We start from the raw sequence: 13,663 nt of genomic DNA on the forward strand, positions 1-13,663 counted from the left end.
GAGGCGCTGGCCTTCCAGCGTGGGTCAATCGAGCTCCGCTTCAGACGTGTGGGACGTGCGGTGGGCTTGCAGCACGAAAGTCGGAGCTGCACGCCGACTATTATACTAGTTGGCGTGCCACCGCGCAGCAGTAGCAGTGTTGCAAGCACCGAGGTTCGCCCAGATGCTTCAGCTTTAAAGCGTCGCGACTAGCTTGCAGACACACTTGCTTGACTTGCTCCGACAGCTCCGCAATCGCTGCACTAGACGTCGGAGCCCTCCTGTCCTATTCCGTCGCACGATGCTCGCTATACGCGGGCTCCTGCGAAGGGGACTCGCCATCGTCTAACGTCCCAGCACGCCATTGCGCCCACATGGTCGTCCGCAGTCGCCGCGATTCATTGCCAGCCTCGGTTGTCGCTCGGCCAGCTTGATTCCCGCGGAGTCCCATGGTCCCACATTGAATTCCTCCGCTCCTTAGCTCGCGTCGGAGCGCGGTCTATGATCGACTGGGGCCTGTCTGTGGGCGCCCGCTGTCAAGTGCCAACCCACCCGCGTGCAGCCGCGCTTCAATCGAGGCAGACCCCATTTAGGATTTTGCGTTCGACGCCGCACTTGACTCATGTTGGACGCCGTTTCTCTGTCGGAGGAGGAGCTCACGGTGCTGTTCTCCCCCGCCTCACACGGGGCCAGCAACTCCATGCTCGACCATCGACAGCTCCGCGCGGGCAGAAAGCCTTCGAGCAGCCAAGCGCGCAAGAAGAAGGCGCGAGGCTCCAAGGCGTCGAGCACCAAAACGCCCAGCACGACGGTCGTGCCCGCTCGCTGCGGCTACCGGACGGGCAAGTGCCAGAACCTGCAGGCCATCAAGCGCAACGGCAAGCTACACAAGCTTTGCGAGTTCCACCGCGAGCGAGCCAACCTGAACCAGAAAAAGCTGGACCGCAAGAAGCGGATGCAGCGGTCCAAACACTCCGTCACGGCCGAGGACGACGACAAGGCGTGTGCCACCGACCGCACTGACCGATCACCGCGCACCGTGGAAGCCTCGGTGACCAGCGACGTGTTCTTCATCAAGGCAGAGCCCGAGCTAATCGCCTCAGAGCCCGATACGGAGCTCTTCCTGCCCACCAGCCTCGAAGAGGCCCCGCTGGTGCTGGGGTGCGAGGAGCTCGCCATCTTTTGCAGCCTCATGACCTCCGACGCGACCCACCGAAACCGAGATTCGCCTTCAGTCCACACGCCCACGTGCCATTACTACACGAGCATCGTGTGAGGCTGCCCCAATAAGCTATTAGATAAGTTACTATTAACGTGTTGAGTGAAGAAGACAAGAAGAGCAAATACATGGGAAAAGTTCGTCTCTAGAGGTCTCCACGAACCGGAGGACCCCAGATCCAGTTGCTTGACAGCACCTCCTCGATGCTCCTGCTCCTGCTGTGCTCCTGGCTTGACCCGATCCAATTGGCCGGAAGCACTTCGCTCGCGTTCATCATGTTGAAGACGGCCGCTAATCCTTAGCTCGCTCTTCTTTTATCCCAAATCGCTCCGATTTATCTAACGCCCCTCTCTTCCAGCCGCACGTCATTCTCCAACTGTCCGACAGATTCGACATCGTCTCCGACATCATGGCGGCGCTGCTCTCGTGGGTGAACCTGGCGCTCTACGCGCTGCAGCTCTTCGTGAACGGGCACTCGTCCCGCAGCATCGGGCCCATGTCGCGTCGCTACGAGACGCTCATCACGCCGGCGCCGTACGCGTTCGGCATCTGGGGCTTCATCTACACTTTCCTGGGCGCCACGGTGGTCGTCGACTGCTTCTGGCCCGCCGTCTCGTTCTACTCGAGCGCCGCCAATGCCAACCTGCTGCGCACGCTCTTCGCCGTGTCCTGCCTCATGAACATGGCGTGGATCGTCTTCTTCACCAACGAGTACGTGAACGTCGCCACGCTCACGCTCGTGGTGCTGTGGCTCGCGCTCTTAGCGCTCTACGTGCACATCGTCCAGGAGCGCCGCGACGCCGGCTTCGAGCTCAAGCGCTACGTGCTGAGCGAGCTGGGCGTGACAGTCTACTTCGCCTGGACCTGCGCGGCCACGCTCATCAGCTTCGCCGTCACGGCGCAGTACTTTGCCGACGATTTCCTGTCGCTCACGTCGTACATTGCGCTGCTATCGCTGCTGGCGGTGGCGACGCTATCGGCCGTCATCTACGAGGGTGATGTGGCGTTCGGACTCGTGGCCATCTGGGCGCTGGTCGGCCTCGCAGTCAAGAGCACCACGCTGGAGGCGCGCGTCGAGCTCATCGCGGTGAACATCCGCGCCTGCGCCACGCAGAGCGCGGCCATCGTCGCCGCCTTTATCGTCATCTCCATCGCGCATAAGCTGCTGGCCCCCAAGACGTACGTGGTGATGTTTGATGTGAAGTGGTTCATACCTAACGTTTGTGGAGGTTGCTAACCAACGATTTCTCTTTTTGCCAGGCAATTCCAACCTCTGCAAAGTGGCGCCCCGCTCTACAGCGACAAGACTGCGCAACACATCGACTACGGCACCACCCACGCCTAGCTCCTAAACTGTAGCAGACAGCATAATTTTGCCTATAACATGACTTGACCTTGACCCCGTTCAAACCGATATGCAGTACCTCAGCTTCAAGCAGCCAGAGGCTCATTGTCGGGAAAGAAGCAGAAGAAGAAGATGGCGACGCGACGCGCGACGCTGCTGCAGGAGACGGCGAGACTCCCGTGGGTGAACGCCGCGTTCTTCGTGCTACAGTCGCTGCTGACGTGCGTGGGGCTGGCGGTGGGCGACGCTGGCGACGTGCGGGATCTGCACGACACCCTGATCACACCCGCGGCCTACGCCTTTTCCATCTGGAACGTCATCTACCTGCTCTGCATGATCCTGCTCATCACCGACGTCTCGTACGCCGGACTGTCGCTCTACGACTCGGCCGCCAAGCCCAACGCGCTGCGGCTGTGCTTCGCCGCGTCCTGCGTGGCTAACGGCACGTGGTGCATCGTCCTTGCCAGCGGCCACGTGCTGGGTGCCAGCGTGCTCGTGTCGCTGCTGTGGATCACGCTGCTGCCGCTCTACGTGTTCGCCAGCTACGAGCGCAGTGTCCAGACGGTGCTGTGGCACGAGTATCTCTGCAGTGAGCTCTGCGTCCGACTCTACTTCGCGTGGATCACGGTGGAAGCTGTAGTGAGCTGGACCATGACGCTGCAGCTTACAGACGGAGGCTTTCTCCACCTGTCGACGTATCTGACGCTGCTGGCTGTGCTGTTAGTAGCGGCTTTGTCGGGGCTTTCATACGGCCGAGACCCCATCATGGCTCTCGTTGTCGCGTGGGCGCTCGTTGGCGTCACCTCAAAAGACGCCTCGGGCTTGGACGCGGACGTGTCCATGGAGCTCGAGAAAGTGCAAGCGGCGGCGACACTCGGAGTGGGAGCATTGGTTGGAATGGTGCTCGTTTCCTGCAGCTACTGGGCCATTGAATTCAACTGGTACGGAGGCTGCTCTCATCCGTCCAGCAAGGCAACTAACCGATCGCTAACTTGTGCTGCTACTGCTGGCTTGTGACACTCTTCAGCGCACCAGAACCGCTGTCGCCACGACCGAGAAAACTGTCAAGACTCTCCCAAGCATCCACCAAGGACAACGAGTACGGCTCCATCCGTTTGGTGACAACCGCCTAATGCTTGTTCGCCAGTGTCTCTCTGCCAGAAATGTATCCATCTCAACTCAGAAATTATTTCATCCAATCCTGAGTGCTCATTTCGAATTTCCCGCCAATCAAAGCCACCAGTATCTCATTTCGGCTTCCTCTACCGCCACCAAGTGCTCTCTCAAGCCATGATCGACCCGCCGTCTCCGGGGCGGCATCTGCCCAGCGCCAACGTTGTGCTCTTCCTGCTCCAGATTGCGATCGTCATAGGCGTCTACTTCTTCGCACCCGAGGGCTCCTGGGCGCCCTCCAGATCTCCGGACGCAGCCTCCGGCGCCTCGGATAGCAGCGGATCCCTCGCGCTGTTGCCTTCCGCGACCCCCACAGCCTCCACACTCACACCCAACAATCCTCTGGCGCCGTCGTCCTACGTGCTCTACATTTGGGTTCCCATCTACATCTTCACGGGCGTCACCGTCGTCACCGACCGCTTCTACCCGACGTATAGCTTTTACCTCACGTCAGACGACCCGAGTTTCCTGCGCCAATGGTTCCAGCTTTCCTGCTTGGCCAACGTGGCCTGGGTGGTGCTGGACATGTGGTTCAGCTGGGTGCACATGGCTACGTTCGCGTTGGCGGTGCTTTGGTGCACTGTTCTACCGCTCTACCTCTTCGTAGTGCGCCACCCTACGCCGAGATACTCGCAGGCCTGGGTCTACTACCTTTGCAGCGAGTTCTCGGTGCGACTCTACTTCGGATGGCTCAGTGCAGACGTGATTTTTGGCATCGCGGATGTGATGCAGTATCTGCACGGAAACTACTTTGGCTTCAGTGTCTATGCACTGTTGCTGGGGGCACTGCTGGTGCTGGCCTTTGGCACGTACGTCCACGGCCGCGATCCAGTGGTGGGTTTGGTTGTCACCTGGGCATTGGTCGGCCTTGTCTTCAAACACGCGACCTTCCCAGGAGATACACAGGAGGTTTTCTGGAAACTGCGGGCGGTCGCCATCGTCGTCGCGCCCGTTTTCCCGATTCTCGTGTTCATCGACAGCGTCCGATACGTCTACGTGGTGCATTGGAAAGCGTACGTGACTGTGCCCATTGCTGTTGTGTGTTGATATTTTGTAGCTTACTTTGTCATTTTTGCGACTCTGTAGTGCAAGGGTTCCAAGTGGCAGCGACGAGTACTTTAAGCCTTTCGCGTTCGAGACGACAGCAGAGTATGGGACAGTATAAGCACGATGCCATACGTAGTTGAAGTGTACGTTTGTTTATACAATTGGTCCGCCCAGGTTTTTGACCCATTCTTGGTTACATGCCCTCTCCGCTTTCAATGCTTTCCTGCATCAACTGGATTGCTTAAAACTCCCCACAGGAAGCAAGCAACGTTTCAACCAACCTGAACAGCGATAGAATCTCCTAACACCGCCAAGCTACGTACTTTGTGTCTGGCTGCCACTCGTGCTGGGTTTCTATACCTGTGGTGTTGGTCCACAAAGCCCTCTCGAGTGCATCACACACTGCAAAGTTTACTTGAAAACTGTATTCACCTTCTTCAGAGCAATGCTTTTTGGGTCCTACATGCTCTTAGGGGAACTCTGGGTGTTCCTGGCCCCCATCGCATTCATTCTAATGTGGTGCAGATGTTATATTTTACAAAAACCTAGAGGACGGAACGCAGCAGTCGCATCGGCGTCCGCCAGAGTTGACTAAACTTGCTATCGGCAGGCTGTCCGTGCGTCTCACGTTCGTGTGGCTTACCGGTAACGGAGCTGTTATCTTTGCAGCCATTGACATGCTACAGTTCTTCCACGGCGATTATTTCAGCTACGCCGTGTACGCAACGCATTTTATGAAGGAAGGAGATTGAGCTTCAGCATCTTGCTTACTGCGTCTATAGGGGAAATCTAATATGTACCTGTTATTGCTGTCAAAACGTAAGCTCGAAGTGGCTAACCACCAAAATACAACCACAGCCTTTGCGCAAGAAGTATCGTCACTCCAGTGAATAACGACGTACGAAGGCAGCCCTGTTACTGATGCCGGAGATGCCTCGTCATCTCGTCATATCTGACGCACTCTACGGAATGGCGACGCAAGTTTGCTCATCTCGTACTGGCGCTTCATCACTGACGCGTTCCTCCCAGTCATTAATCCATTCGCGCAGTCACCTCCCGCTACCGATAATACACCATCAGACATGCCGCTACCGAGTATGTCCCTCGAGGGGATGCTGCTCGTAATGCAGATCATGCTGCACGTCGACTGCCTCAGGACCTTTGTCCTGGCGGCAACAACTCCAGAGGCCACCGAGTTCGACACACTCGACACCATATACCTTCAAGACCTCTACAACCTGTTGGCCCCACCCACCTACGTGCTCAGCGTCTCGCTACCGCTCTTGATGTGCTTCAACTTTGGTGTTGCAATTGGTCCCAAGTCAACAGTTGGCAGCTTCATCGCGCGCTACACCACCCCGGCATCTCGTGAGCCACTTTTCTTGAGTTCGGCACTTTGCCTCGCTTCCGTCTCTGCTACGATGTGGGAGGTGTTGATGCTGTATGGGAAACGCCACTTAGCCACCCTCGCGCTTGTTGTAATGTGGTGCGGGTCGTTCCCTTTCTACTTGGTTCTCAGTCGATGCTATCGAGCACCGAATACTCTCGTTGATGTGGCTATCTTCACTCTGGGAGAACTGTCCGTGCGGCTCTTCTTCACGTGGCTCACTGGAGCTGTCGCCTTTGCGGTTCTTGACGAAATCCAGTACCTCTACGGCGCTTTCTTCAGCTACATTGTCTACGCTCAGCTGATGGGAGGAATACTGGCGTTGGCACTCGGAACGTACACTCAAGGCCGAGACCCAGTTGTAGCACTCATGGCAACTTGGTTCTTGGTCGGTCTGGCACACAGGAAGTGCGCGTTCGAGGGTGAAACAAAGGAGACTTTCGAGAAGCTGAAGACGGCAGCTACTGTCGTGAAGCCCGTATTTCTCCTGCTGTTGATCATCGACAGCGTCCGGAGCATTCGTCACTTTCTTGAAAGCGTAAGTGCAACCGTTGCCCATGTTGAAGTCGGCACAGGGGCTAACGGGGAGGGCGAGGAGCAACTAGTAATTGCTGTGTACGGGACGGTGTGAATCGGCCCATATCCTGAGAAGCGCTGCCTAACGGAGTACGTGTCTCCGCTTGCAGTCGAGCCTCCTAACTGTCGAGAATAAAAACATCACACCATTAAATTTCGACATTCTCAGTCATGCCTGCACCAAAACATTTTGCATTCAACTCGCTTGTTGGCAGAACTCTCTACTCGGACGTACCATTCACCATGGAAGGAACCTGGTTTGCTCTCATCAACGCTGCGCTATTCGTGATGCAAGCTGTCGTGAATATCGTATATGCCAAGGAGTTCGTGTCAGTAGCGCGGGACTACGAAACACTGATCACCCCTGCAAGCTACGCCCTTGTGCTGTGGATTCTCGTCTACGCGTCGGAAGCTGTGCTTGTATCGGTGGACGTATTTGCACCACGCTACTCGATGTTCGCCGACGCCAACCAGCCTGCGCAGCTTCGCTTGTGCTTCGGCTTGACGTGCATCCTCAACACTATTTGGGTGTTCTTGTACGTTTGGAGCCATGTGTACGCGTCCACCGTGATCATCTTCGCGCTATGGCTGGCGATACTGGTGCTTTACATCTACGCCGTTAACGATCGGAATGCGCGCGAGGCCGGGCCGTTTGACTGGATCCTGTACCTGTGCAACGAAGTCCCCATCTCGATGTACTTCGCCTGGGTTACGACTGTCGCCTTCACGGAGCTGGCGATGTCGATGCAGCACTCGGATCACGATTACCTAGGTCTCGCAACCTATGTCTCGTACCTCAGCGTTGTCGTTGTGCTGGGACTGCTGACTTCACGCTATGCGCAAGACTGGATCAGTGGTCTCGTTATCGTCTGGTACCTCATCGCAGTCTCCATCAAACACGTGCATTTCTCAAGCTCCGTGGAATGCGCGGACATCGCTGTGCGCGCGAGCGCTGGACAAGGAGCTGCGATCATTGCTGCTGTGCTGGCTATCAATCTTTGTCAGGCTCTCATGGAGGACAGGTGAGCCGCACTTGCGTTGCGTATTGGGACTAAGCAGAATGGCTAATGAGCGTGCAACTCTGTGTGCCTGTCTGTACTTGCTGTCTTGTATTAATTCGCGCGCATGGAGTGAAGCAGTCCTCCAGCCTCGGGTATGGCTTCGGGAATGGCTGGCGTCGCGGGTGCCACCTACGGCGCCACCAGTGCATAACAGCGCAGTTCCTGCTGTTCCTCGCGCTACTGCCCGCGTTTCTATTGCCGTGCACTCCGCTATGGGGGTTCCAGTCCCGTAGCATGTCGAGTTGACTGCAAGTTGTAGGCAGCTGAAGCTTCATTCGCTTGTCAGAACAAGTTTCGACTTCTTTTTCCCTTGTTAGCCTTGTGAACACTTGGATTATCTTGCTGGAATTGTCTTGAAGTCGACAATATCAATCTTCATTTTCACGACTTGGAATCCCGACGCTGAGCTTTTCTATCTTGTGACCGTGACCGTGAACGTCGGCTGTGCTTGCTCTGTCGAGGCGACAACGACGCATTTCGACGCTGAGGGATGTCTTTGTGTTCCTTTCTGGGCCCTCTTTCGTCTTCTGATTGACTTCTCGAACGATGCGTGTGCGGATGTCTGCGCTTGTGCTTCTTTTTCTTTTTGGAGCGGTGACGATGAGATGACGACTCTGAATCGCCATCGCCATCGCAGCTACTTCGGGCAACACGAGACTGTTTCTTAAGCTTCTTCAGCAATCTCCTTTTCTGTTTCGCCGATAAGCTAGCTAGATACGCATCCTCCGCTTCATCTGTTACCAAAACCACGGGTCAGTTCGTCACCTTTGTAACAAATAGCCGAACTTGACTTCTTACCATCGTCCGACTGCAAAATCTCAAACTCTTCTCCTCCTTCCTGCATCTCCAACGGCAAAGCCGCTCGTCGCAACTCAAGGTCCTGTTTCGCCGACTTGAGCTTGTTGATTTCCGTCACCGGGTCCTCCCACCTTTGCCTAGTAGCATCTACCCCACCATCAGAATCCTCCCGTACATCCCCCAATAACAACAAGAAATCACTCACCATTCGGATTCTGGTCTCTCAACTTGCACTCTCTGTCTCCGCTCTGGTGCCCCCATTGCCCGCACCTGATGCAGCGCACATTGCGTAGCTGGACCCCCACAGGCTTGAAGTTCACGCGGATGGACTCTGTGTATTTGCCTTGCACCGGTGCGTCCTTGAGCATCGGAAATCGTTCTACCTGGTCCCTAATAGTGAGCGTCTCGTCCGCCCTCCTGCCCACGTATCTCTCGAGCTTCCGCTGCGGCTCTGCGCATCTGTCGGCCTTGCGTCGGAACTCCCTCACGGCCTCGTCCTCCTGCAGCTGCGTCTGGTGAGGATATTCCTTCGTTTCTTTGGCCTCTGGGAGTCCTGGGGGCGCCGCGTATAGGAAATTCACCTGCTGACTGGCCACTCGGCGAGCAGCGGCGGCGTCTCCCGCATCGGCAGCGGCCTGTTGCGCCTGTAGCGCGTCCCTGGCCTTGCGCACCTCCTTGGCCTTGTCCTTCTCGCGCTCCTCATGCTCCCTCGCCGTCTGCTCTGCCACCCAAATGCGCTTCTGGTTGGCCTTGTTGGCGGGATGCCAGCTCTTCTGGCCCAGGAACTTGAGCGACATCTACGGCAAGTATTGGACACTAATTTTGTGAGGTGGCCAAAAAATAGAGGGACCACAAATTAGTCATTTGAACCAAATATGAACTACGGCGGAGGATGCAGCTTGAGCTTCGGCGCTAAGGTGCGGACGGCTCTGTGTGAATCCAGAGGCTGCTAGAGGCTGATGCAATTGCTTGGAGAGCAGGTGCGGACGCTAGCGCCGGTACTGGCGGAGAAGGAGCGTGCGCAGTTCTTCGTGGGCTCAAGCACCTTGAACCAGCCCAATCAGGTACGAAGATCCTCTTATGTGGTCCCGAGATATATTCGCTGAGGGCTATTTCCTGCTATTAGGTTCACATGGTGGAGGTGCGTGACGACGCCAGCGACGTCATCACGCGGCAGGTGCTCGTCCATCCAGGGGAAGTGCGGAGTCTCGCGCCAAGTCCGACGGATCGCCAGCTGCTGGTGACGGTCGGGAAGCAGCGCGGACAAGCGGCAGACGCTTCGCTCTGGAGAGTGCCGGACGTTGTGGAGGAAGACGCAGAAGATTCTGCTGCACCTCAAGAGCTGACGCAGTTAGCAGCTTTCCCGGTTCAGAAACTGCCGGTGACTGAGTAAGCGGCGGATCAGCTGATGAAGAGCTTTGAGCTGCAACTGATGAGCTGTTTGTGTGATTTTGTGAATTAGAGTCGCGTGGGATGCGACGGCCGACACGCCGACACTCGCGTCAGCACATGAGACGCTTCTGCGCACGTGGCAAATGACGGCGGACGTGGAGGCGCAGGACAAACTGGAGCTGGACGTGTCGATGCTCGGAGGCACCACGAAGAGAGGAGTCTGTGCACTGGCTTGGGATCCGCATCACGCGTCGCAATTGACCTTTGCACTGGGTGGCAGTGTACGCACGTGGGACCTTCGAGCGAAGCAAGACAGCGTCAGTGTAGAAGACGCGCACCCAAGTGCGACGCTCTCGCTCGACTTGAACCCAAACAAGCCCTACGCGCTTGCGACCGGTGGAGACGACGGCAAATTGAAGTTCTGGGACTTACGCTACGCTCGTAAACCGGTGCTGGCACTTGGAGCGCACTCGCACTGGGTCTGGAGCACATGCTATCACCCGCAGCACGACCAGCTCGTCCTCACTGGAGGCTCGGACGCAACGTTGGCTCTGTGGCGAGTGTCCTCCATCTCGTCGTCGCCGCTAGTCGAGCTGGATGAGCGTGACCTTATGGACGAGACGGCAGGTGGGGCCGCTGTTGCGGACACGCTGATTCGACGTGTTGAAGAGCATGAGGATGCCGTGTACGCCGCGCGATGGGCCGCCGGAGGAGATGCGTGGATGTTCGCTTCCGTGTCGTACGACGGCCGTCTTGCCATCAACCACGTGCCATCTACGGAGAAGTATAAAATTCTGCTTTAGTGTGCAAGGCAAAGTGAATTGGGCATGCTAGTGTGTCTTGTTGTTTATGGCTGGTTCGTACGTCGGGCCTGGAGACCTGCTGTCTGTGTGTCGTCTGTCGACCGGAAAACCCACCTCCGCTCGATATCTACACCGTTGAATTTTTGTTGTTGTTGTTGGTTTCTGCTACTCGCTGCTGCTCTACTAACGCTTGCTTCACGCACCTCACGCTCCACGTCAAACTTTACTCAACCGCGCATAAGCTTGCTGGCCTCGTTGCGAAGCCAGTCGAGCTCGTCCATAGCCTGCTGGAATCCAGCCATATCACCCTTGCCAACGCAATCTGCTACTCTCTGCGCCGCGGCAGCAAGTCGCTCTTCCAAGGAGCTGTTCCCAGCGACAGCGGTCTTCTGAGAAGCAGGACTAGCCCCGGGAGCGGCGGAAGCACCAGAAGAGGTGCTCGATGGCGCTGCTGTACTGCTACGCACAATCCCAGATCCAGGTGCAAGCATTTTCTTACCGGAGGCCTTCGGCGTTGTGCGTGGGGGGACGGAGCTGCCCATACCAGGGAACCCGGGCGGCGCCATTATCGACGGAGCGGTAGCTGGCACACGGTCACCTCGGTCTTCTTTCTTAGTAGCTAGCAGGCGCGCCGCGTTGTTCGCGCCAATTCCCAGAGAGCTCTGAATAATCTCATCCTTAGCGCGAGTCTTGTCTTCGCTGCTCAGACTGCCCCGTCGGGCCAATTCCGCTACCTTCCGCAGGCGCGCACCGTTTGGGCTCATCATAGGCAAGCCGTTGCCCTTTGTCGATGATGTAGTAGAAGCATCATCCTCGTCATCCGTCATAGGAGGTGGTGGGGGGGGAGGGGGGATCGATAATGCTGAAAGCCCGCCCTGTTGCTGCCGAGAAGCATTGTAAAAGGACACAAAACTGCCCGAGATTTCTGCTGTATCGTCGTAGCCGCCGGTCACCTGCACAACATCTTCATCCGTGTAGTCCTGCGAGCTGGATTCATCATTGGCTGAAGTAGATGAGCTCGCATCTGAGGCCGAATCCTCGTGGATCCCATCTTCGGCGTCCCCGTGACGCTCAGCGATGCCAGGCATCGCGCCCGCTGTCCCGTAACTTGGGTATCCTCCCAGCTCACCGTTGTCACCAAAAGACAAGTCGCGCGCAAGTTCAAGACGGCTTTTACTACGTCGACGGAACTTGAAGAACTCGGCAGCATTCCCGAAGCTGCCACGACGAGCAGCGCTTGCTCCTCCAGATTGGGGAATACTGCCGCTACTGGACGGCGAGCTTGATAAAGTCACCGAAGACGATGACGCCGGGGGTTGTGCACCTGAGTTGCCACGGCTCCGCGTTGAAGACTGAAGCGAGAGTCCCGTGAGCTGGGCTGCAGCTTCAGCAGCGGACGTGTTAAGGCCGACGGAGTTGGTATCAGCATCCGAATCAAGCAATTTCTTCCGACCAGTATTGGTTTGCGGAGTGTTAAGCACAGATTCAGCCACTTGCCAGGGAACCGTCATTGACGGTCGTCTCGTGAGACCAGGTGGCGGCGCAAGTACGGCATTCTGGTCCTGCGTTTCATTTGCAGCGACCCGACTGTCATTTGCGGAGGCCGATTCATCCTTCGACGCAATGTTGTAGTAGGAAGTTTGCTGATTGTAGAACGTAGCACCGCTGCTTGCGGAGGCGTTGAGCTTCTTCGTTCGTGTCGGAGGCGGAGACCACGACGGCAGTGCTGTAGAAACAAACCCACCACTTTCATCCATCGGTGGTGGCGGAGGAAACGAATCTTCTGGGAACTGCAACAGTGCGCTGCGACTAGAGGCGACAGCATCGTCGAAACTGCCGCGGCCAGGGTCCGTCTCTTGCGACGAAGTCGAATTTCCACCACCCCCGAAGTCGTACGTAGAGAAGTAGTCTTCCGGCGTTTGGCCGCTCGTGTACGAGTAGCGCATGGGCATGTTGTCCACGGACGAGTCAACGTTCGGCAGCTGCGAGCTGCGCGAACGACTCCGATGGCCACGCACGGGGATCACATCTCCCGACATGCCCGAGCTCAATGGGCCATGACTGCGACTTAGATCGCTTGGTCCATGGCTGCGACTAAGGTCACTGGTCTGGTTTCCAAAGCCGCCGTACTGTGCACTGCCGAACTGGGTGCTGCTGCTGCTTCGTGTGTGATGCGAACGCTTGGGTGTGCTTCCTGGCGTGAGCGAGCTGCGCATACTGTCCCGGTAGTGCGACTTGGCGGCGTTGTTCAGCACCGCTTTGCTCACGAGTCCAGTGACTTCGCTCGCGTGCACTGGAGCATTCTGCGACGCCACGCGCATCGCCGTGAGTTGCTTCAGCTCCTGCACCGACATGCCAGTCTTAGGGATAACCGGCGGCGTGGCCACCGCTGCTGGGGTGGACGTGGCATTGACAACTGCCATGTTGATCTTGGGTGTGGCCGGTCGTGAGGAGGAGAAGCCCTCGGGCGCAGTGGCCTTAGGCGTGGCTGGGTTGGACGACTGCTGCATCCTCTTCTGAGTGAGTCGCTTGAGATCTTCCACCGTCATGCCGCTCTTGATGCCCATCTTGGCTCCGGCCGTGGGAGGCGCTCCCGGGCGGGCGGTGGCGGCTGCACTGCGGTATCCTCCGCTCCTGTTGGGGTGGAAGCCTGGGGCCTTGCTCTGTTGCTGCTGCTTCTGGTACTGCTGGTACTGGTACGGGTTCTGCTGAGCCTGCGCTTGAGCCTGAGCCTGCAATTGTTGTTGGTAGGGAGAGAACTGCTGCTGCTGCTGGGACGCCGCCGCCTGCTGCATGTAGCTCTGCTGCGAGCGCACGCCTCCCTTGCGACGGTTCATGTCCGCCATGGTGCACCACCGACGACGACACGCACGAGACGACACT

At 57.2% G+C, this 13,663-nt stretch overlaps 9 protein-coding genes across 9 annotated transcripts; 7 read left to right on the top strand and 2 right to left on the bottom strand.

The window, feature by feature from the left end:
• Positions 1 to 601: 601 nt before the first annotated feature.
• Positions 602 to 1,255, top strand: KRP23_9017 (uncharacterized protein; the record flags this gene model as incomplete). Its single annotated transcript, XM_067894527.1, has 1 exon — positions 602 to 1,255. The coding sequence occupies one exon, from the start codon at positions 602 to 604 to the stop codon at positions 1,253 to 1,255; it is 654 nt and encodes a 217-aa protein (XP_067743956.1).
• Positions 1,256 to 1,607: 352 nt separating this feature from the next.
• KRP23_9018 (uncharacterized protein) lies at positions 1,608 to 2,543 on the top strand (the record flags this gene model as incomplete). The annotated part of the gene is made up of 2 exons (XM_067894528.1): positions 1,608 to 2,377; positions 2,459 to 2,543. 2 exons carry the CDS (start codon positions 1,608 to 1,610, stop codon positions 2,541 to 2,543), a joined length of 855 nt encoding a protein of 284 aa, XP_067743957.1.
• A 132-nt stretch (positions 2,544 to 2,675) lies between these two features.
• Positions 2,676 to 3,676, top strand: KRP23_9019 (uncharacterized protein; the record flags this gene model as incomplete). Its single annotated transcript, XM_067894529.1, has 2 exons — positions 2,676 to 3,484; positions 3,571 to 3,676. 2 exons carry the CDS (start codon positions 2,676 to 2,678, stop codon positions 3,674 to 3,676), a joined length of 915 nt encoding a protein of 304 aa, XP_067743958.1.
• Positions 3,677 to 3,833: 157 nt separating this feature from the next.
• KRP23_9020 (uncharacterized protein) lies at positions 3,834 to 4,881 on the top strand (the record flags this gene model as incomplete). Its single annotated transcript, XM_067894530.1, has 2 exons — positions 3,834 to 4,729; positions 4,803 to 4,881. The coding sequence occupies 2 exons, from the start codon at positions 3,834 to 3,836 to the stop codon at positions 4,879 to 4,881; spliced, it is 975 nt and encodes a 324-aa protein (XP_067743959.1).
• A 964-nt stretch (positions 4,882 to 5,845) lies between these two features.
• On the top strand, positions 5,846 to 6,781 carry KRP23_9021 (uncharacterized protein; the record flags this gene model as incomplete). The annotated part of the gene is made up of 1 exon (XM_067894531.1): positions 5,846 to 6,781. The coding sequence occupies one exon, from the start codon at positions 5,846 to 5,848 to the stop codon at positions 6,779 to 6,781; it is 936 nt and encodes a 311-aa protein (XP_067743960.1).
• A 188-nt stretch (positions 6,782 to 6,969) lies between these two features.
• Positions 6,970 to 7,938, top strand: KRP23_9022 (uncharacterized protein; the record flags this gene model as incomplete). The annotated part of the gene is made up of 2 exons (XM_067894532.1): positions 6,970 to 7,748; positions 7,863 to 7,938. The coding sequence occupies 2 exons, from the start codon at positions 6,970 to 6,972 to the stop codon at positions 7,936 to 7,938; spliced, it is 855 nt and encodes a 284-aa protein (XP_067743961.1).
• A 230-nt stretch (positions 7,939 to 8,168) lies between these two features.
• On the bottom strand, positions 8,169 to 9,382 carry KRP23_9023 (putative zinc finger CCHC domain-containing protein; the record flags this gene model as incomplete). Its single annotated transcript, XM_067894533.1, has 3 exons — positions 8,169 to 8,521; positions 8,586 to 8,732; positions 8,791 to 9,382. The coding sequence occupies 3 exons, from the start codon at positions 9,380 to 9,382 to the stop codon at positions 8,169 to 8,171; spliced, it is 1,092 nt and encodes a 363-aa protein (XP_067743962.1).
• A 78-nt stretch (positions 9,383 to 9,460) lies between these two features.
• On the top strand, positions 9,461 to 10,780 carry KRP23_9024 (EARP-interacting protein-like protein; the record flags this gene model as incomplete). Its single annotated transcript, XM_067894534.1, has 4 exons — positions 9,461 to 9,502; positions 9,566 to 9,649; positions 9,712 to 9,974; positions 10,048 to 10,780. 4 exons carry the CDS (start codon positions 9,461 to 9,463, stop codon positions 10,778 to 10,780), a joined length of 1,122 nt encoding a protein of 373 aa, XP_067743963.1.
• Positions 10,781 to 11,007: 227 nt separating this feature from the next.
• Positions 11,008 to 13,626, bottom strand: KRP23_9025 (uncharacterized protein; the record flags this gene model as incomplete). The annotated part of the gene is made up of 1 exon (XM_067894535.1): positions 11,008 to 13,626. One exon carries the CDS (start codon positions 13,624 to 13,626, stop codon positions 11,008 to 11,010), a length of 2,619 nt encoding a protein of 872 aa, XP_067743964.1.
• Positions 13,627 to 13,663: the final 37 nt, after the last annotated feature.

This window comes from Phytophthora ramorum, assembly GCF_020800215.1.
Source record: "Phytophthora ramorum isolate Pr-102 chromosome Unknown Phyram_PR-102_s0007, whole genome shotgun sequence".
Lineage (NCBI taxonomy): Eukaryota > Oomycota > Peronosporomycetes > Peronosporales > Peronosporaceae > Phytophthora > Phytophthora ramorum.